General features: G+C 47.6%; 1 protein-coding gene across 2 annotated transcripts; it reads right to left on the bottom strand.

Annotated features, from left to right (window-relative positions):
* Window positions 1–3495: 3495 nt before the first annotated feature.
* Window positions 3496–20501, bottom strand: LOC142370194 (NLR family CARD domain-containing protein 3-like). 2 transcript variants are annotated; one of them, XM_075452665.1, is made up of 12 exons: window positions 20431–20501; window positions 20193–20313; window positions 17433–17537; window positions 16900–17120; window positions 14452–16282; window positions 12034–12207; window positions 10829–10999; window positions 10318–10491; window positions 7950–8123; window positions 7699–7872; window positions 5798–5970; window positions 3496–5620 (listed from the first exon to the last, which is right to left on the bottom strand). In XM_075452665.1, the coding sequence occupies exons 2-11, from the start codon at window positions 20300–20302 to the stop codon at window positions 5799–5801; spliced, it is 3306 nt and encodes a 1101-aa protein (XP_075308780.1). In that variant the 5' UTR covers window positions 20303–20313; window positions 20431–20501; the 3' UTR covers window positions 3496–5620; window position 5798. The 2 variants fall into 2 exon arrangements, with proteins under 2 accessions (XP_075308780.1, XP_075308779.1); XM_075452664.1 differs by having other exon boundaries at window positions 20193–20469.
* Window positions 20502–21636: the final 1135 nt, after the last annotated feature.

The raw sequence follows: 21636 nt of genomic DNA on the forward strand, positions 1-21636 counted from the left end.
TGTTGTAGGGTTAGCTGTGTTATAGGGTTAGCTGTGTTGTAGGGTTAGCTGTGTTATAGGGTTAGCTGTGTTGTAGGGTTAGCTGTGTTATAGGGTTAGCTGTGTTGTAGGGTTAGCTGTGTCGTAGGGTTAGCTGTGTTATAGGGTTAGCTGTGTTTTAGGGTTAGCTGTGTTATAGGGTTAGCTGTGTTTTAGGGTTAGCTGTGTTATAGGGTTAGCTGTGTTATAGGGTTAGCTGTGTTTTAGGGTTAGCTGTGTTGTAGGGTTAGCTGTGTTGTAGGGTTAGCTGTGTTGTAGGGTTAGCTGTGTTGTAGGGTTAGTTGTGTTTTAGGGTTAGCTGTGTTATAGGGTTAGCTGTGTTTTAGGGTTAGCTGTGTTATAGGGTTAGCTGTGTGTGTCTGGTTGGGTCAGGCGGGCCGCTGTGTTGTTGGAGTTGGACAGTCTGGTTTGGGTCAGTTGGGCGGTGTGTTGTTGGAGGTAATGAGGCGATGGAAACACAACATCAGCGCTCAGACGGCCTCAGGTAACCTGAGAGGCCTCCACACACCTGGGCTCACCTGTCCTCGTGCTGTTGGCTGTAAACATGGAGCGAGGCGTCACTTTCCCCTGAAGTCTGTGAGGCCTGCAGCCCTTTGGACTCAGCTGGGCCCCGGCCAACTCCCATGATGCACTGCAGCTGCTGCCTGCTCAGGTGTGACAGGTCAAACTCCCATGATGCAATGCATTTTTTACAGACAAATTAAACTCTTTCGCACCACTGAAGCTGATTTTATTGTATTTTTTATGTTATTTTTACATTTTTAAAGACAAATTAAACTCTTTTGCACCACTGAAAGCATTTTATTGTATTTTGATGTTATTTTAACATTTTTACAGACATATTTCACACCACTGAAAGCATTTTATTTTATTTTTCATGTTATTTTTTACATTTTTACAGACATATTTCACACCACTGAAAGCTGCTACAGCAACACGAGAGGCTGTATTTGGTTTCTGAGATTCTTTATGATGGAATTCTGTCGTTTGAATCATTTAAACCATGAACATGATGCAGACTTTCATGCACGTGCCTCAGAAATCTGTCAGTTTAAAAGCATTCATGATGGAAAGAAGTTAATCCAGCTCTGAATGTGACTTTGTGTCTGCCGTCAGACACGAAGAAAGAGGACAAACGGGAGGAGATGAAAGGCAGAGGAGGCGAGCAGGTGGCCTCTGAGCGCTGAGACAAAACAAGAGGGCATTAGGAGGGCATTAGGAGGCCGGGAGAGGCCCGGAGAGGCCCGGAGGAGCTGAGAGGAAGATGAAAGTCAAGAGGAGAGGAGCTGGAACAGAGGAGAGGAAGAACCAGGAGCAGCGAGCAGCGAGCTGAGCAACAAGGCCGAGTGAGAGTGCTGTCAGGCATCCGTCAGCACGGAAAACTGTGTGATAAATCTGTGGATAAATCTGTGGAAAAATCTGTGGAAAAATCTGTGAGAAATCTGTGAGAAATGTGTGAGAAATCTGTGAGAAATAAGGATTTAAGAAAAGTAAAAAGAAATAAAGAAAAGTAATTTCACAGAAGAACACAGAACATTTTAAAGTTCAAAGCCAACAATTAAACTAAAAACAATCAGGCTGAACCCACAGAAGCATCACAAACACTAAAAACTTTAAATATTGACTCAATAATTCTGATTTCTGCTGCATTTCAGTGTGAAAACAGCGAATAATCCAAATGGATCAGGAATAAAACACATTACATCTTTTTTTAATGTTTTATTGAACTTTTATCACATCTGTTAACTTGATTTTTCAGAACTTTGATTCTGGAAAATGATGTTTTTACGAGTCGTTTTTCACTTTCTGTTGTTCTTTTTCACAGTGTGTCCACAGACTGTTGGACTCTGCAGCCTTTTAATGCGTTTCTGTGTGCTTCTTCACACACGTGCACACTCACGTGCACACTGAGATGAAAGGAGCAGAGTGATGGAGGTAAGGAGTCCTGGATACCAGCTGCTTCCTCATTCAACATCAAGAAAATCACTCAAACTCTGGAACACTTCATCTGCATCCTCTGTCAGAGCGCACACACATGCACACACGTGCACACACACACACACGTGCACAGTGTTTCCTCTCAGGCTTTAACGCAGAACTTATTCTTTCTCCCAAACTCTTCTGATCGATTGATTTGAAATCGGACTGAAAATCAGTTGCTGCCGTCACCTTTGTGCCTGAGAGGAAAACCCTGAAGAAATGTTTCTTCTTCATGCATTTATTTTTACATTTTTTTTATTTATTTTTATTTCTTCTTCATGCTTTTATTATTATTATTATTTTTAATCTATCTATTTTTACATTTTAAAACAAAATTCTTCATGCTTGTTATTATTTTAAAAAAATTAATTAATTAATTTGTTTTAATTTTTTATTATTTTTTTCATGCTTTTATTATTTATTTATCTATTATTTTTATATTTTGTATTTCTTCTTCATGCTTTTATTATTATGTTTTTATTTTTTTTAATTATTTTCTTTCTTCTTCATGCTTTTCTTCTTATTATTTGTAATTAATTACTTAATTTTTTTTATTATTGTTTCTCCAGTTAAAAGCCCGGACACAGGTCCAAAGCTCAGACTCTCACCTGGAAATGTTGAACATGAGTTTAAATGTTCCTCAGAAAGGAAGCTGACAGATGTGATGGATCAGTTTATCAGCATGAAGCCCAGCAGCTGCTTTAACCTGCAGCGCCCTCTGCTGGCCACTGCAGGAAGAGCACCGTGAGACGCTTTAGGGCAGGGAGGCCCACATCCGGTCCTCCAACGTTTAATTATCAGTTTGACCCAGAGCAGAGGAACAGCTCTCAGGGCAGACGTGTAAAGAACATGTAAATAAACAACAACACATGATGACAGGAGTCAGTATTTATTCATGCACAATGACACTTGGTGCTTTATAAAGTCAGCAAAAGGACACAAAATGTAAATAATGTATGAAAGAAGTTGAATAAAAGTCAAAGAATCATCACATCGGCAATAAAAGAACACAACAATAAAAAGTGTTAGAAATACATAAAAGACTAAAAAGAACATTTCAGTGAGTTGAATATAAACTCTTTAAAAAAAACGGGAGGTTTGGAGCACGGCTACAGATGTGCAAACATCTGCGACAGCAGTTAAAGAATAGTTAAAGTTAAAGTCAGTTCAGATATCACTGAAAATGTTCAGGAGAAACAGTCAGTGTTGGTGTTGGTAACCCAGCTGCAGCATTCTTATTGCGCTGATAGCAGTTTAGGGTTAGGGTTAGCTTTAGGGTTAGGGTTAGCTTTAGGGTTAGCTTTAGGGTTAGGGTGTTAGGGGTTAGCTTTAGGGTTAGGGTTAGCTTTAGGGTTAGCTTTAGGGTTAGGGTGTTAGGGGTTAGCTTTAGGGTTGGGGTGTTAGGGGTTAGCTTTAGGGTTAGGGGGTTAGCTTTAGGGTTGGGGTGTTAGGGGTTAGCTTTAGGGTTAGGGGGTTAGCTTTAGGGTTAGGGTTAGCTTTAGGGTTAGCTTTAGGGTTAGGGTGTTAGGGGTTAGCTTTAGGGTTGGGGTGTTAGGGGTTAGCTTTAGGGTTGGGGTGTTAGGGGTTAGCTTTAGGGTTGGGGTGTTAGGGGTTAGCTTTAGGGTTGGGGTGTTAGGGGTTAGCTTTAGGGTTGGGGTGTTAGGGTGTTAGGGGTTAGCTTTAGGGTTGGGGTGTTAGGGTGTTAGGGGTTAGCTTTAGGGTTAGGGTGTTAGGGGTTAGCTTTAGGGTTAGGGTGTTAGGGGTTAGCTTTAGGGTTAGGGGTGTTAGGGTGTTAGGGGTTAGCTTTAGGGTTGGGGTGTTAGGGGTTAGCTTTAGGGTTGGGGTGTTAGGGCTTAGCTTTAGGGTTAGGGTGTTAGGGGTTAGCTTTAGGGTTAGCTTTAGGGTTAGAGGGTTAGGGTGTTAGGGGTTAGCTTTAGGGTTGGGGTGTTAGCTTTAGGGTTAGGGTGTTAGCTTTAGGGTTAGGGGTGTTAGGGTGTTAGGGGTTAGCTTTAGGGTTAGCTTTAGGGTTAGGGTGTTAGGGGTTAGCTTTAGGGTTAGCTTTAGGGTTAGGGTGTTAGGGGTTAGCTTTAGGGTTAGGGTGTTAGCTTTAGGGTTAGGGTGTTAGCTTTAGGGTTAGGGGTGTTAGGGTGTTAGGGGTTAGCTTTAGGGTTAGCTTTAGGGTTAGGGTGTTAGGGGTTAGCTTTAGGGTTAGCTTTAGGGTTAGGGTGTTAGGGGTTAGCTTTAGGGTTAGCTTTAGGGTTAGGGTGTTAGGGGTTAGCTTTAGGGTTAGAGGGTTAGGGTGTTAGGGGTTAGCTTTAGGGTTGGGGTGTTAGCTTTAGGGTTAGGGTGTTAGCTTTAGGGTTAGGGGTGTTAGGGTGTTAGGGGTTAGCTTTAGGGTTAGGGTGTTAGGGGTTAGGGTTAGCTTTAGGGTTAGGGGTGTTAGGGGTTAGCTTTAGGGTTAGGGTTAGCTTTAGGGTTAGGGGTGTTAGGGTGTTAGGGGTTAGGGTTAGCTTTAGGGTTAGGGGTGTTAGGGGTTAGGATGTGGAAAGTGATCCTGTCTCCGGCCAGAGACAGGTGGGGCACCGTCCATCCCCCCATAGGGTCGCCGTCCCCGCCCCCTGGACCATTTGCAGGAAGAGTTCCTGCCATAACGGACCGTGGTCCAGCCGGGTTAGGGTCATCGTCCTTGTCGGAATGTAAATGTGTTTTTAATAAAGTTATTAATTGTTGAGTTTGTTTATTAATTAATTCCGTGTAGGCTTTGTATCATATGTAATAATAAATCAAACGGAAAAAAACCCCCAAAAAACTCCTTTTTAAAAAAATATATATATTTTTTAATTTAATTAATAATTATTAAACAAAAAAATTTTGTGCTAAGCCACGACATTTCGTTTTGTTTCGAACCTTCATCAGGCGAAAAGCACAAAAAAATTAATTGACTCTGGCTTCTCTAGCTCTCTATGGAGACATGCTCTCTCTGGTTAGGGTTCTGCTGACATGTATCTAACTCTATGCTAGGGTCTAGGTTTATGCTGACGGGCAGCTGACTCTATGCTTGGGTTAGGTTAGGGTTAGGCTTATGCTGACGGGCAGCTGACTCTATGCTTGGGTTAGGTTTAGGTTTATGCTGACATGTATCTAACTCTATGCTAGGGTTTAGGTTTAGGTTTATGCTGACGGGCAGCTGACTCTATGCTTGGGTTAGGGTTTAGGTTTATGCTGACGGGCAGCTGACTCTATGCTTGGGTTTAGGTTTAGGTTTATGCTGACGGGCAGCTGACTCTATGCTTGGGTTTAGGTTTAGGTTTATGCTGACGGGCAGCTGACTCTATGCTTGGGTTAGGGTTTAGGTTTATGCTGACGGGCAGCTGACTCTATGCTTGGGTTTAGGTTTAGGTTTATGCTGACGGGCAGCTGACTCTATGCTTGGGTTTAGGTTTAGGTTTATGCTGACGGGCAGCTGACTCTATGCTTGGCTCCTGATACAAACTACACTGGTTTACACTTGGTGGGACTCCATCATAACTGGTTTCCCTCGCAGCATCGCGGCCGTCAGTCTGAGACTCTGTGGCCAGACGTGGTGATGCAGCAGGACAGGCTGTGAGGGGCAGAAAGGGGGTTAGGGTTGGGTTAGGGTAAGGGTTAGGTAAAGCTTTCTGACCATCAGTGTGGAACTGCAGCTCCTGTGCTGAGGGCACGTCAGCATGTCAGCTCCCACTGGCTCTGAAACCAGTAACATTTGGTCTGTAGACTAAAGCTTCAGATTTCTACTGACCTCAGAGTTTCAGGTTCATCCACTGACCCTCCATGAGATCAGACAGATGTTTCTTCTCTGGGTCCTTCAGCCTGTTCAGACTCAGGTCCAGATGTTTCAGAGGGGACGGGTTGAGCTTAAGAGCCAGAACCAGGAGAGCACCGCCTTCATGTGTGATCTGACAGTCTGTCAACCTGCACAGAGGGTTAGGGTTAGGACTGACAGCCCACCTCCGCACAGAGGGTTAGGACTGACAGTTCACCTCTGCACAGAGGGTTAGGACTGACAGCCCACCTCTGCACAGAGGGTTAGGACTGACAGTTCACCTCTGCACAGAGGGTTAGGACTGACAGCCCACCTCTGCACAGAGGGTTAGGGTTAGGACTGACAGCCCACCTCTGCACAGAGGGTTAGGGTTAGGACTGACAGCCCACCTCTGCACAGAGGGTTAGGGTTAGGACTGACAGTCCACCTCTGCACAGAGAGTTAGGGTTAGGACTGACAGTCCAGCTCTGCACAGAGAGTTAGGGTTAGGACTGACAGTCCAGCTCTGCACAGAGGGTTAGGGTTAGAACTGACAGTCCAGCTCTGCACAGAGGGTTAGGGTTAGAACTGACAGTCCAGCTCTGCACAGAGGGTTAGGGTTAGAACTGACAGTCCACCTCTGCACAGAGGGTTAGGGTTAGAACTGACAGTCCACCTCTGCACAGAGGGTTAGGGTTAGAACTGACAGTCCACCTCTGCACAGAGGGTTAGGACTGACAGTCCACCTCTGCACAGAGGGTTAGGACTGACAGTCCACCTCTGCACAGAGGGTTAGGGTTAGGACTGACAGTCCACCTCTGCACAGAGGGTTAGGACTGACAGCCCACCTCTGCACAGAGGGTTAGGGTTAGGACTGACAGTCCACCTCTGCACAGAGGGTTAGGACTGACAGCCCACCTCTGCACAGAGGGTTAGGGTTAGGACTGACAGTCCAGCTCTGCACAGAGAGTTAGGGTTAGGACTGACAGTCCACCTCTGCACAGAGGGTTAGGGTTAGGACTGACAGTCCACCTCTGCACAGAGAGTTAGGGTTAGGACTGACAGTCCACCTCTGCACAGAGGGTTAGGGTTAGGACTGACAGTCCACCTCTGCACAGAGGGTTAGGGTTAGGACTGACAGTCCACCTCTGCACAGAGGGTTAGGGTTAGGACTGACAGTCCACCTCTGCACAGAGGGTTAGGGTTAGGACTGACAGTCCAGCTCTGCACAGAGGGTTAGGGTTAGGACTGACAGTCCACCTCTGCACAGAGGGTTAGGGTTAGGACTGACAGTCCACCTCTGCACAGAGGGTTAGGGTTAGGACTGACAGTCCACCTCTGCACAGAGGGTTAGGGTTAGGACTGACAGTCCACCTCTGCACAGAGGGTTAGGGTTAGGACTGACAGTCCACCTCTGCACAGAGGGTTAGGGTTAGGACTGACAGTCCACCTCTGCACAGAGGGTTAGGACTGACAGTCCAGCTCTGCACAGAGGGTTAGGGTTAGGACTGACAGTCCACCTCTGCACAGAGGGTTAGGGTTAGGACTGACAGTCCAGCTCTGCACAGAGGGTTAGGGTTAGGACTCACAGCCCACCTCTGCACAGAGGGTTAGGGTTAGGACTCACAGCCCACCTCTGCACAGAGGGTTAGGGTTAGGACTCACAGCCCACCTCTGCACAGAGGGTTAGGGTTAGGACTCACAGCCCACCTCTGCACAGAGGGTTAGGGTTAGGACTCACAGCCCACCTCTGCACAGAGGGTTAGGGTTAGGACTCACAGCCCACCTCTGCACAGAGGGTTAGGGTTAGGACTGACAGTCCAGCTCTGCACAGAGGGTTAGGGTTAGGACTGACAGTCCACCTCTACACAGAGGGTTAGGGTTAGGGAACACTTTACCTCAGAGTCTCCAGTCCACAGTTTGGACTCTCCAGTCCAGCTGACAGCTCCTTCACTCCGGTGTCCTTCAGCCGGTTCAGACTCAGGTCCAGTTCTCTCAGACAGGAGGGACGGGAGCTCAAAGCTGAGGCCAGAGAAGAACAGCTTCCCTCTTCCAGCAGACAGCACTTCAGCCTGCCAGGGGACCGGGGTTAGGGTTAGGGTCAACATGTTGCCGTCACACCCAAACTCGAGCTGAACGTTTCACCTGCCTCAGAGTCTCCAGTCTGCAGTTTGGACTCGTCAGTCCAGGAGACAGCAGCTGGACTCCTGAGTCCTGCAGCCTGTTGTAGCTCAGGTCCAGGTGTGTCAGAGCGGAGGGGCTGGACCTCAGAGCTGAGGACAGATGTGAACAGCAACTCCATGGGAGTTCACAGTGATTCAGTCTGTAATTACAGGATATTCACATACAGTTCGGTTATTTAAAGACTCTTTTTATGAAGTCCTGCAACAGTCAAGCCAACCCAGTTACGATTCAATTTAGACACAAGAACTGAGATTACACTTGCAATTAGAACCCGGTTAGATCTGTTTTTAGTGACTCATAACAGGAAAATATGGGAGAGGGCTAAATATCTCTAACTAAGTTTGTTTTTATGCTATTAAACATCTAATTGTACAGTAACAGCTCTTCATGATGAATGGATAAGGTATGAGAGAGAGAGATAGATGCAGGGTTACAGATTCCAGGTTCCTGTGCCGAGGTTCTGGGGCAAGAAGGCAGGTTAGAAAAGCAGGTGGGTTAGTAAGTAAAGCAGGCGGGTTAGTAAAGCAGGCGGGTTAGTAAAGCAGGCGGGTTAGTAAAGCAGGCGGGTTAGTAAGTGAAGCAGGCGGGTTAGTTAGTAAAGCAGGCGGGTTAGTTAGTAAAGCAGGCGGGTTAGTAAGTAAAGCAGGCGGGTTAGTTAGTAAAGCAGGCGGGTTAGTAAAGCAGGCGGGTTAGTTAGTAAAGCAGGCGGGTTAGTAAAGCAGGCGGGTTAGTTAGTAAAGCAGGCGGGTTAGTAAAGCAGGTGGGTTAGTTAGTAAAGCAGGTGGGTTAGTTAGTAAAGCAGGTGGGTTAGTTAGTAAAGCAGGTGGGTTAGTTAGTAAAGCAGGCGGGTTAGTAAAGCAGGCGGGTTAGTAAGTAAAGCAGGTGGGTTAGTAAAGCAGGCGGGTTAGTAAGTAAAGCAGGTGGGTTAGTTAGTAAAGCAGGCGGGTTAGTTAGTAAAGCAGGCGGGTTAGTAAGTAAAGCAGGCGGGTTAGTTAGTAAAGCAGGCGGGTTAGTAAGTAAAGCAGGTGGGTTAGTTAGTAAAGCAGGCGGGTTAGTTAGTAAAGCAGGCGGTTTAGTAAGTAAAGCAGGTGGGTTAGTAAGTAAAGCAGGTAGGTTAGTTAGTAAAGGAGGTGGGTTAGTTAGTAAAGCAGGTGGGTTAGTAAGTAAAGCAGGCGGGTTAGTAAAGCAGGTGGGTTAGTTAGTAAAGCAGGTGGGTTAGTTAGTAAAGCAGGCGGGTTAGTAAAGCAGGCGGGTTAGTTAGTAAAGCAGGCGGGTTAGTTAGTAAAGCAAGCGGGTTAGTTAGTAAAGCAGGCGGGTTACTTAGTAAAGTAGGGGGGTTAGTTAGTAAAGCAGGTGGGTTAGTTAGTAAAGCAGGCGGGTTAGTTAGTAAAGCAAGCGGGTTAGTTAGTAAAGCAAGCGGGTTAGTAAAGCAGGTGGGTTAGTAAAGCAGGTAGGTTAGTTAGTAAAGCAGGTGGGTTAGTTAGTAAAGCAGGCGGGTTAGTTAGTAAAGCAGGCGGGTTAGTTAGTAAAGCAGGTGGGTGAGTAAAGCAGGCGGGTTAGTTAGTAAAGCAGGCGGGTGAGTTGGTAAAGCAGGCGGGTGAGTTAGTAAAGCAGGTAGGTTAGTTAGTAAAGGAGGTGGGTTAGTTAGTAAAGCAGGCGGGTTAGTTAGTAAAGCAGGTGGGTGAGTAAAGCAGGCGGGTTAGTTAGTAAAGCAGGCGGGTTAGTTAGTAAAGCAAGCGGGTTAGTTAGTAAAGCAGGCGGGTTAGTTAGTAAAGTAGGCGGGTTAGTTAGTAAAGCAGGTGGGTTAGTTAGTAAAGCAGGCGGGTTAGTTAGTAAAGCAAGCGGGTTAGTTAGTAAAGCAGGCGGGTTAGTAAAGCAGGTGGGTAAGTAAAGCAGGTAGGTTAGTTAGTAAAGCAGGTGGGTTAGTTAGTAAAGCAGGCGGGTTAGTTAGTAAAGCAGGCGGGTTAGTTAGTAAAGCAGGTGGGTGAGTAAAGCAGGCGGGTTAGTTAGTAAAGCAGGCGGGTTAGTTAGTAAAGCAGGCGGGTGAGTTAGTAAAGCAGGCGGGTGAGTTAGTAAAGCAGGCGGGTTAGTTAGTAAAGCAGGCGAGGGATGCTGGTTGGTGGCTGTAGAATCCACAGAAGGATCTTGGGATGGAGTCTTAGAAGCCAGAGTGAGGGGAACAACGAGGAGAATGGCACAATATGTAGTGAGACAATCTGGCAAAGTCCGGTGTCTCCTGCAGGTCCTTCAGAAGAAGCCCTGATGAACCTACTCAAACCCACCCGAGGCTCAGAAAGCAAAGATCTACAGGAGCAGAAGTAAGGGGAACTGACCTCAGAGTCTTCAGTCCGCAGTCTGGATCCTCCAGGACACCACACAGCTGCTCCACCCCCAAGTCCTGCAGCTCGTTCAGACTCAGGTCCAGATGTTTCAGGTGGGGGGGGTTGGACTTCAGAGCCGAGGCCAGAGCAGCACAGCTGATCTCTGACAGGCTGCACGAACTCATTCTGGATAAAGAATAAAATCTAATTTAGCTCATTGTCTGTGGAGAATTTGCTTAGATTTCAGAATCTTAACTTGAAATATGCTGTTATAGATAGATAGATACTTTATTCATCCCAATTTGGGAAATTGTTTTGTTGCAGCAGCATACAGTAAAGATATGAAAACAATTAAAGTAAAAACAAGCAAATAGAATAGAATAAAAATAGTGAATTAACATTCGCTATATACAAATTTTATAGAAAAGGTTTTGCACAGCTCAGGTTTTATATAGGTGTTAATATAAAAATGAAGGTGTTTACAGATCTAACTGATCTGAATGTATTTAAACGGGTGTCTGACCTGAGAGTCTCCAGTCTGCAGTTTGGACTCTCCAGTCCAGGAGACAGCAAAGTCACACCTGAGTCCCTCAGGCCGTTCCTGCTCAGGTCCAGCTCCGTCAGGGAGTTGTTGGACTTCAGAGCCGGGACCAGAGATCCGCAGCTGACCTCCGACAGCCCACAGTTAGCCAGTCTGTGGGTTAAACGGATGACATCTGCATCAGAGAGTTCAGAGACTTTTCCACCATCATCTGCATCTCATTTCAGCTGAGTTAGTTCTTCAAATGGGAAAGCTACACTGGAAAAAAATCAAAGTCTGACCAAGTATATTTTTCTCATTGAGTATCTCATTACACTTAATATAAGACACAACTGCCTAACAAGTACTATTTCAGCCAGATATAGGGACTTGTTTGGAGACAATACATCTGGAATATCTTGTTAAAGCTATGGTAGGTAATCCTAGAGAGCTAGCAAGAGAGCTAGCAAGATTCGAAAGTGTCCCCTCCTCTAAGCTCCACCCCCCCCTCCCCATTCCGTCAGTGCTTCATCCAAAGCCGGTAGAACCGCATGCGCACATGGAGCAAGGAGCCGGCAGAGGGGGGCGTAGGCAGAAAGCAGAGGCATCTGACCAATCCGAGATCAGCGGGACGCTGATCTCGGATTGGTCAGCTTTTTCTCAGTCCTGCAGCTGCCACAGAGGTCTGATTATTTTCGTCCCTTTTTCTAAATACATCTTGTATAGATTTCTCTCAGGATAGATGGACCATTTCACCCAGTATTACAAAATGTGTTTCTGAACAGGATTACCAACCATGTCTTTAAGTGAAAAAGTCTTGAAAACAAATTGTTTTGAGTCATATTTCACATGAAACAAGCTTCTTTTTTTTCATTTGAAGAGGTTTTTAAGCTAATTTCAAGATCACTTTTAACTCAAAAGTCTCAAATATCACATCGTATTTCAAGAAATCTTGACAAGCCGATTTTCACTAGTTCCATTGGCAGATTTTTTTGCTTATTTCAAGCAAAAACGTCTTTTATTTGCTGTTTTTTTACTTATTTTTGGAGGGGCATTTTTTCCAGTGTATGATTGGCCACATCTGTCCAGTTACTAAGAATCTATGCAGCTAATGAGGAAAAGTTACATAATCACAAATTACTCGGTCAAACCTGAGATTTCAGGCTGAAATTTAATTGTAAAGGATCAAAGAGAAAAGTCAGACTCACAGAAGGGTCTCCAGCCTGCAGTTTGGACTCTCCAGTCCAGCTGTCAGCACGTTCACTCCTGAATCCTGCAGCTTGCTTCCAGTCAGGTTCAGATGTCTCAGGTGGGAGGGGCTGGACGTCAGAGCCGAGACGATCACTGCAAAGTGGGTCTCTGAGAGCCAACATTCAAGAAGTCTGAGAGCACAGAAGTAAGGAAGCTCAGTGGTTCAACTGGAACTGCACACACACACAAAAAGCAGCCTTTTATACTAAAATATCCAGAGAAACCTTATCATGTCAAAGGTGGGCAGGTAGCGTAAGGGGGTCCAAAGGACCACAGGTATGCAGGTAGCGTAAGGGGGTCCAAAGGACCCCAGGTATGCAGGTAGCGTAAGGGGGTCCAAAGGACCCCAGGTGGGCAGGTAGCGTAAGGGGGTCCAAAGGACCCCAGGTGGGCAGGTAGCGTAAGGGGGTCCAAAGGACCCCAGGTGGGCAGGTAGCGTAAGGGGGTCCAAAGGACCCCAGGTATGCAGGTAGCGTAAGGGGGTCCAAAGGACCCCAGGTGGGCAGGTAGCGTAAGGGGGTCCTAAGGACCGCAGGTGGGCAGGTAGCGTAAGGGGGTCCTAAGGACCCCAGGTATGCAGGTAGCGTAAGGGGGTCCTTTGGACCCCAGGTGGGCAGGTAGCGTAAGGGGGTCCAAAGGACCCCAGGTATGCAGGTAGCGTAAGGGGGTCCAAAGGACCCCAGGTATGCAGGTAGCGTAAGGGGGTCCTAAGGACCCCAGGTGGGCAGGTAGCGTAAGGGGGTCCAAAGGACCCCAGGTATGCAGGTAGCGTAAGGGGGTCCAAAGGACCCCAGGTGGGCAGGTAGCGTAAGGGGGTCCTAAGGACCGCAGGTGGGCAGGTAGCGTAAGGGGGTCCTAAGGACCCCAGGTATGCAGGTAGCGTAAGGGGGTCCAAAGGACCCCAGGTGGGCAGGTAGCGTAAGGGGGTCCAAAGGACCCCAGGTGGGCAGGTAGCGTAAGGGGGTCCAAAGGACCCCAGGTATGCAGGTAGCGTAAGGGGGTCCAAAGGACCCCAGGTGGGCAGGTAGCGTAAGGGGGTCCTAAGGACCGCAGGTGGGCAGGTAGCGTAAGGGGGTCCTTTGGACCCCAGGTGGGCAGGTAGCGTAAGGGGGTCCTTTGGACCCCAGGTGGGCAGGTAGCGTAAGGGGGTCCAAAGGACCCCAGGTATGCAGGTAGCGTAAGGGGGTCCAAAGGACCCCAGGTATGCAGGTAGCGTAAGGGGGTCCTAAGGACCCCAGGTGGGCAGGTAGCGTAAGGGGGTCCAAAGGACCCCAGGTATGCAGGTAGCGTAAGGGGGTCCAAAGGACCCCAGGTGGGCAGGTAGCGTAAGGGGGTCCTAAGGACCGCAGGTGGGCAGGTAGCGTAAGGGGGTCCTAAGGACCCCAGGTATGCAGGTAGCGTAAGGGGGTCCTTTGGACCCCAGGTGGGCAGGTAGCGTAAGGGGGTCCTAAGGACCCCAGGTATGCAGGTAGCGTAAGGGGGTCCTTTGGACCCCAGGTGGGCAGGTAGCGTAAGTGGGTCCTAAGGATCCCAGGTATGCAGGTAGCGTAAGGGGGTCCTAAGGACCCCAGGTATGCAGGTAGCGTAAGGGGGTCCAAAGGACCCCAGGTGGGCAGGTAGCGTAAGGGGGTCCTAAGGACCCCAGGTATGCAGGTAGCGTAAGGGGGTCCAAAGGACCCCAGGTGGGCAGGTAGCGTAAGGGGGTCCTAAGGACCGCAGGTGGGCAGGTAGCGTAAGGGGGTCCTAAGGACCGCAGGTGGGCAGGTAGCGTAAGGGGGTCCTAAGGACCGCAGGTGGGCAGGTAGCGTAAGGGGGTCCAAAGAACCCCAGGTGGGCAGGTAGCGTAAGGGGGTCCTAAGGACCGCAGGTGGGCAGGTAGCGTAAGGGGGTCCTAAGGACCGCAGGTGGGCAGGTAGCGTAAGGGGGTCCTAAGGACCCCAGGTGGGCAGGTAGCGTAAGGGGGTCCTAAGGACCGCAGGTGGGCAGGTAGCGTAAGGGGGTCCAAAGGACCCCAGGTGGGCAGGTAGCGTAAGGGGGTCCTAAGGACCGCAGGTGGGCAGGTAGCGTAAGGGGGTCCTAAGGACCGCAGGTGGGCAGGTAGCGTAAGGGGGTCCTAAGGACCGCAGGTGGGCAGGTAGCGTAAGGGGGTCCAAAGAACCCCAGGTGGGCAGGTAGCGTAAGGGGGTCCTAAGGACCGCAGGTGGGCAGGTAGCGTAAGGAGGTCCTAAGGACCGCAGGTGGGCAGGTAGCGTAAGGAGGTCCTATTCACCCTGGTGAATGTATTCATTGAACATCTGTAGTTTGCAGACCCCCATCCCAGCTGTGGTAAGATGTACGAACATCTTTCCTTGACCTCATGCCGGGTCTGCACTCACCGAGCCTTCCTGCAGTTCCTCACAGCGGGGACCAGTCTCAGGCGACCTTCCCATGATGTGTTGTACTCGTCCAGGTCCAACTCCTCCAGAACCTCCTCTGACATCTGCAGCATGTAAGCCAGAGCTGAGCAGTGGATCTCAGAGAGTCTCTTCCCCGATCGGTTCTCTGACTTCAGGAACTCTTTGATGTCCTGATGAACAGAGAGGTGGTTCATCTCCATCAGACAGTGGAAGATGTTGATGCTTCTGTCAGGGGAGATGAACTTAGCCTGCATCTCCTTCAGGTTGTTGATGATCATCTGGGTGGTTTCTGGACTGTTCTGTGTCTGACCCAGCAGGCCTGCTAAGAGTCTCTGGTTGGACTCCACAGAGAGGCCATAAAGGAAGCGGACAAACAGGTCCAGGTGGCCATTTTTACTGTTCAGGGACTTTTTGGTGGCTGCATACAAAAGCTCGGACAGTTTTGGGTTCGCCCAGTCATCATAGTCCCCGTACTCATCATCATCATCATCATCATCATCATCCCTGTCCCCCAGGAAGCTCTTCAGAACCTCCTCCTTCCTGTTGGTGTAACAGTGCATCATGTAGACTGCAGCCAGAAACTCCTGAACACTCAGATGAACAAAGCAGTAAACTGGTTTCTGGAAGATCCCACACTCTCTTCTGAAGATCTCTGTACAAACTCCTGAATACAGCGATGCCTCTGTGACATCCAGGCCACACTGCTCCAGGTCCTCCTGGTAGAACATGATGTTTCCTTTCTCCAGATGTTCAAACGCCAGCCTCCCCAGCTTCAGAAGAACGTCCCCGTCAGCCTCCGTCAGCCCCTGTGGACCCGCCTCAGGTCCCTGGTGGTACTTGTTCTTCTTCCTCTGTGTCTGAACCAGCAGGAAGTGGGAGTACATGTCGGTGGTGGTCTTGGGCAGCTCTGCTCTCTGCTCGGGGGTCAACATGTGCTCCAGAACTGTAGCAGTGATCCAGCAGAAGACTGGGATTCCACACATGATGTGGAGGCTCCTGGATGCCTGGATGTGGGAGCTGATCCTGCTGGCCTGCTCTTCATCTCTGAACCTCCTCCTGAAGTACTCCTCCTTCTGGGCATCGCTGAAGCCTCGTACTTCTGTTACCCTGGCGACACACGCAGGAGGGATCTGATTGGCCGCTGCGGGCCGTGTGGTTATCCAGAGGCGAGCCGAGGGAAGCAGGTTCCCCCTGATGAGGTTTGTCAGCAGCACGCTGACTGATGACTTCTGGGTGAGCTCAGACACAACCTGACAGCTGAACTCCAGAGACAGTCTGCTTTCATCCAGGCCGTCCAGGATGAACAGAAGTGTGCAGCCGGCCAGCTGCTCTGCTGGCAGCTGCTGTAATGTTGGATGGAAAACATGGAGCAGCGTGAGAAGACTGTGCTGCTCCTCTCTGATCAGGTTCAGCTCCCTGAAGGAAAGCAGAATCACCACACTGACATCCTGGTTCTCCAGGCCCTCGGCCCAGTCCAGAGTGAACTTCAGCACTGAGAAGGTTTTTCCAACTCCAGCGACGCCGTTGGTCAGAACCACTCTGATGGCTCCCTGCTGCCCAGGTAAGGCTTTAAAGATGTCCTGGCACCTGATGGGAGAGTCCTGGAGGCTCCTGGAGGCCGTCTCCAGCTGCCTCACCTCATGTTGGGTATTAACCTCTTCACTCTGCCCCTCTGTGATGTAGAGCTCAGTGTAGATCCTGCTGAGGAGGGCTCCACCTCCTGCTCCGTCACTTCCTTCAGTCACATGTTCACATCTCCTCCTCAGACTCATCTTATGTTCATCTAAAACCTCCTGCAGACCAACATCCACTGAAAGAGAAGGAGGTGAAATAAAAGTCAGAGAGAGCTTTCATTAACCGTAGAAGTAGTGAAATAAGCTGAATGGAACTTATGTTCAAAGCTAACATTACAGCTAACATCAAAGCTAACATTACAACTAACATTACAGCTAACATTACAGCTAACATCAAAGCTAACATTACAGCTAACATTACAGCTAACATCAAAGCTAACACTACAGCTAACATCAAAGCTAACATTACAACTAACATTACAGCTAACATTACAGCTAACATCAAAGCTAACATTACAGCTAACATCAAAGCTAACAATAAGCTAACATCAAAGCTAACATCAAAGCTAACATTACAGCTAAAATCAAAGCTAATATTACAGCTAACATCAAAGCTAACATTACAGCTAACATCAAAGCTAACATTACAGCTAACAATAAGCTAACATCAAAGCTAACAATAAGCTACATAGAAGGAAACCTCATCTTATGTTCATCTAAAACCTCCTGCAGACAAACATCCGCTGAAAGTGAAGGAGGTTAAATAAAACTCAGCTTTCATTAACCATAGAAGTAGTGCAGCAGTGAAATAAGCTGAATGGAACTTTGATCTGTGTAAAGAAGCCAAACTAACCGAGCTGTGTTCTTTCTCCACACCGGGGACAGGAGGAGCCTCCTGGGGAAGCAGACTGGTCCCAGTATGAGCCTCCTGGGGAAGCAGACTGGTCCCAGTATGAGGGGATGCACTGTCTGCAGAACCGGTGTCCACAGCTAGCAGAGACCGGATCCTTCAGGACGTCCTGACACAGAGCACAGCAGGACAGCTGCTCCTCCAAAACACTCCTCTTCCTCCCTCTGTGGACATGAAGAGGAAACAACTGACCAGTTATAACTGACCTGAAGAGATAACTGAAACTTTGTTTTCTAAATTGTCTTCCCATTTGTCTCGGTACCTAACTTACCGCACTCACTCTAGCACTAGTTCTGCTCTTAGCTGTTTGGTTTTGGAAGGAAATGCACTTATGATTTCTTGTGACCTGAAGTTCTTTTGCCTACCGATGTGGAACACACTGATTGTAAGTCGTTTTGTAATGTAATCTGTTCTGACTGAGATGCTCAAACAAGACATTTTTCCTGTTAATTATAAACTAATTTACAGTCTCTTACTTTGTGTCTGAAGGTCCAGGATCATTACAGAAGGTGAAAGGAAGATCTTTGGACATGTCACTCTTCATTGATAGACAGCTGGATGCTGAAGACTCTGCACTCTGCCTGTGAACACAAAACATGGTGTTGGCAGTCAGGGATAGTGTAAAAATAACAGTAACAGGACACAGTACAGTTATATTTCACTGATGAAATAACTAACCAAGTATCTGTACATGAGACAGTTCACTATCTGCGGTTTATAACAGCACTGATGGCTTAATGTAGCCAGCTAAGCTAAGCTGCACTTTATTACTTTAAAAATACCACCACTCTGTGCGACTTTGATGGAGTTGGACTTAACTGTATATTATAATGTACACCCTCCAACTAGCACTCACCCACCTGGACAAAAAAGAAACTTACGTCAGAATGCTGTTCATAGACTTCAGTTCAGCATTCAACACTATCATCCCACAGCACCTGACTAAGAAGCTGAGCTTGCTTGGCCTGAACACTACCTTCTGCAACTGGATCCTGGACTTTCTTACGGGGAGACCCCAGTCAGTCCGGATCGGAAACAACACCTCCAGCTCCACCACACTGAGCACAGGGGCACCTCAAGGCTGCGTGCTCAGTCCACTGCTGTTCACACTCCTAACCCACGACTGCACAGCACTACACGACTCGAACCACATAATCAAGTTCGCTGACGATACGACCGTGGTGGGTCTCATCGAAAAGAACGACGAATCATCATACAGGGAGGAGGTGGAAAAGCTGATCACCTGGTGCAAAGCCAACAACCTGTCTCTGAATGTGGACAAAACTAAAGAGATGGTTGTTGACTTCCGCAGAGCACAGAGGGACCACGAGCCTCTGCACATCGAAGGCTCCCCGGTGGAGATTATGGAGAACACCAAATTCCTTGGTGTCCATCTGGCGGAGAACTTCACCTGGTCCCTCAACACCGGCTCCACCGTAAAGAAGGCTCAGCAGCGTCTCCACTTCCTGAGAAGGCTGAAGAGAGCCCACCTCCCTCCCACCATTCTCACCACCTTCTACAGAGGGACCATAGAGAGCCTCCTGGGTAGCTGCATCACCGCCTGGTTCGGTAACTGCACCCAACTGGACCGCAAAAACCTTCAGCGTGTGGTGAGGACGGCTGAAAAGATCATTGGAGCCACTCTCCCCTCCGTCTCAGACATCTACACCACACGCTGCATCCGCAAGGCAACCAGGATTCTTAAAGACCCCACCCACCCCTCACATAGACTTTTCTCACCCCTCCCATCTGGCAGAAGGTACCGCAGCATACGGTCTGTCACCACCAGACTACAAAACAGCTTCTTCCCCCAGGCCATACGACTCCTCAGCGCTCAGAGACTGATCTGATCACCTCTGTTGTATACTGTCCTGAGCCACTTTTTGTACTTGTCTGATGCACTACTGCACCTCATGTAAATAATAATACAGTCACTTTACACTTTTACAAACATTTTTTTTGCACCACACTTGCAGTTACTTGTAGCATTTTAGTATTGTCTTTGTTGTCCCAGCTGTTCTTTGTTGTTGCACTGAAAACTTCTCGAGAAACGTTATTTCATTGCACTGTGTACTGTATATGGCTGGAATGACAATAAACCCTTTTGAATCCTCGAATCCTTGAATATCTGTTAATATAGAAAATAGAGTTAGAGTTTTGGATCAAACCCTCACTGTCTTCAGGTGAGAGTAAGATCAAAATAAAGTTCCATCCATTATCTTCCACTTCTCCGGGGGTCGGGTCACGGGGGCAGCAGCTTTAGCTTTAACCCTAACCCTCTAATCCTAACCCTGTGTGTTGTCCCCACCTGCTTCAAGAGTACCACCATCGTCCCTGTTCCATCCTGCTTCAACAACTACCGTCCTGTGGCACTGACCCCATCATCATGAAGTGCTTTGAGCGGTTAGTGATGCAGCACATAAAATCTGTCCTCCCAACTACCCTGTACCCAGAACACTTTGCATATCGGGCCAACCGGTCCACTGATGTTCCACCGCCCTCCACTCAGCTCCCACTCACCTCGACACGAAGGACTCATATGTGAGGATGCTGTTCTTAGACTATAGTTAAGCTTTCAGGAAGTCAGGAAGATGGATCAATTATACACCTTATTTGATGATCAATTCTCTGGTTTTTATGTCTTTTGAGTGACGGCTCAGAGGGAAAGAGAAAGGTGGGCAGAAAGATGGAATAACCCCAAAGAAGCTTCTCTTTTATCCTTATTTACTGCAGTACATTAAACAACATTTCATAAGAAGCACACTGAAATATTGTCTTATTATTAATAATTATTTAAATTGAAAGAGATCAGAGTTCAATGAATTCAAAAAGATAGATTTTAAGATTTAATTCAAAGACTTATTTTGGTTTTTTTTACCTGTAGAATATTCTTTGCCTACAAATGTTTATCCATGTTATAAAAAAATACATTTTTTTATTTCATCCAGATTAATGTTGTATTGTTGTATTTAGCCTGTAGCAGCTGGTGTTTCGGCTGTGTGGCAGGAGCAGTAATGCTGGGTTTAGCATGGAAGGAAAACCTGAGCTGAGCAACAGGGCCTGAGCCCCAGGAGAACTTTGTGCTAACAGCAGCCCTGAACCAGATGTGAGTCAGAGTTTCCTCTGAGAAGCCAGGCTGCACATGTGAGCACAAAGTGAAGCTCGTCTGTCAGACAGCATGTTTCTCTGCTGAATGAACCCCTTCAGCTCAAGTTACTGCAGAAACGGCCTCTCACCTTTCAGCTCTGAAGTCCGGAGCTTTTTCTTTGGACCAGTCGCTCCTTACAGACGCACATCTGGATCCTGGGGGCTCTGCTCCGTCCTCCTCTTCCTCCCAGCTCCTCATCCTCAGTCAGTCTGATGTGAAACACAGAGAACAGGTCGACCTACCTGTGCACCATGAACCCGCCCAGCTGAGCCGACATGACTCAGCAGATCCTCATTATGCTTTTCTATAGATGAAGAACAGCTCACCTCGTTACCCCTGCTGCCCTGTGGACCGGAAAAGTTTCGTTTCCTCGGTGGCTCCTCCCTCTACTCATGTATCTGGGTCACATGATCAGAGCTGCCTCACCTCGCTCTGTCAACAGGAAACCACATTAACTGACATGTTTGTGTGTCAGACACACAGAGAGCTTTTAGGGTTAGTCGGGGAGCCAAAGTCTCAAAAATGGGTTGAACCTGACATGATCTGCCATACTTTTTATTTGTGTTTTTTTTATGTTCACTTTGACCCCAAGAAGAGATAAAAAAAAAAAAATTGTGGCCATTTTAGTGTATATACCCTTTATTTTTAGATAGAAAATGACAATTTTCCACAAATCCTCAGTGGGTTGGTAAGCTGTCAATAAATGCATTCCAGATGCACAGAACACATGTGGAGACAACATCCAATGAAATTATAACTCTACATTTCTACATGATTTTGGCTCAATTTAATGCAAAGAAATCAGGCGTTTTTTCACTTTTTCATCTTTACTTTAGTGGCAATCAATTATTCCATCAGTCGATATGCCATTCTGTTCACCAAACAGTATACTCATTCCATAGAAAAATCTGTGATAGTTTCACTGCTAGGCTTAATTGGCGATCAACAGGCTCAGAACCTCAGTAGAATTTTAGCCTATTCTCATAATTCAGAAAGACATTCTGGATATTTTAGCATCATGGCTACACTTACACACACATGATCCTAGTCATTTGAATGAGTTTGAAACAGCCAACCAACGTTTACCAACAGACAGCAACAGTAGCTGGAGCTAACAGTCAGGAACTTGGGCTGGGGGTTGACAGGACCTTGTAGGTTTGGTTTCAGAAGTCTGTGAACCAAGCAGGAACCTTGGGAAACAAGCACAAAGGTCAGATTCTCGAGACAAACGTAGGGGCTTGAAGTTACCAGATATGGCAAACACTCAGGCACTGGAGGACTGGCTGAATGCTCCTTTAATGCTCCTTCCTGATTAGGTTATAATAGATCGCAGGTGTGCCTAGTTGGAAGGAAGAACTCAGCCCACCGACTCCCTGGCGCCATCTGCTGGATAAAGAAACCACAACACCTTCCGGAGAACCCCCAACAGGTTCAGCTCCACAGCACCGTCAGATGATTCATGGGTATAAAAAGAGCCCCTCGGAGATGTATCATGTCTTCATTTTGTTTGACTTATTATCCAATCAGAGCTG

This window comes from Odontesthes bonariensis, chromosome 20, assembly GCF_027942865.1.
Source record: "Odontesthes bonariensis isolate fOdoBon6 chromosome 20, fOdoBon6.hap1, whole genome shotgun sequence".
Lineage (NCBI taxonomy): Eukaryota > Metazoa > Chordata > Actinopteri > Atheriniformes > Atherinopsidae > Odontesthes > Odontesthes bonariensis.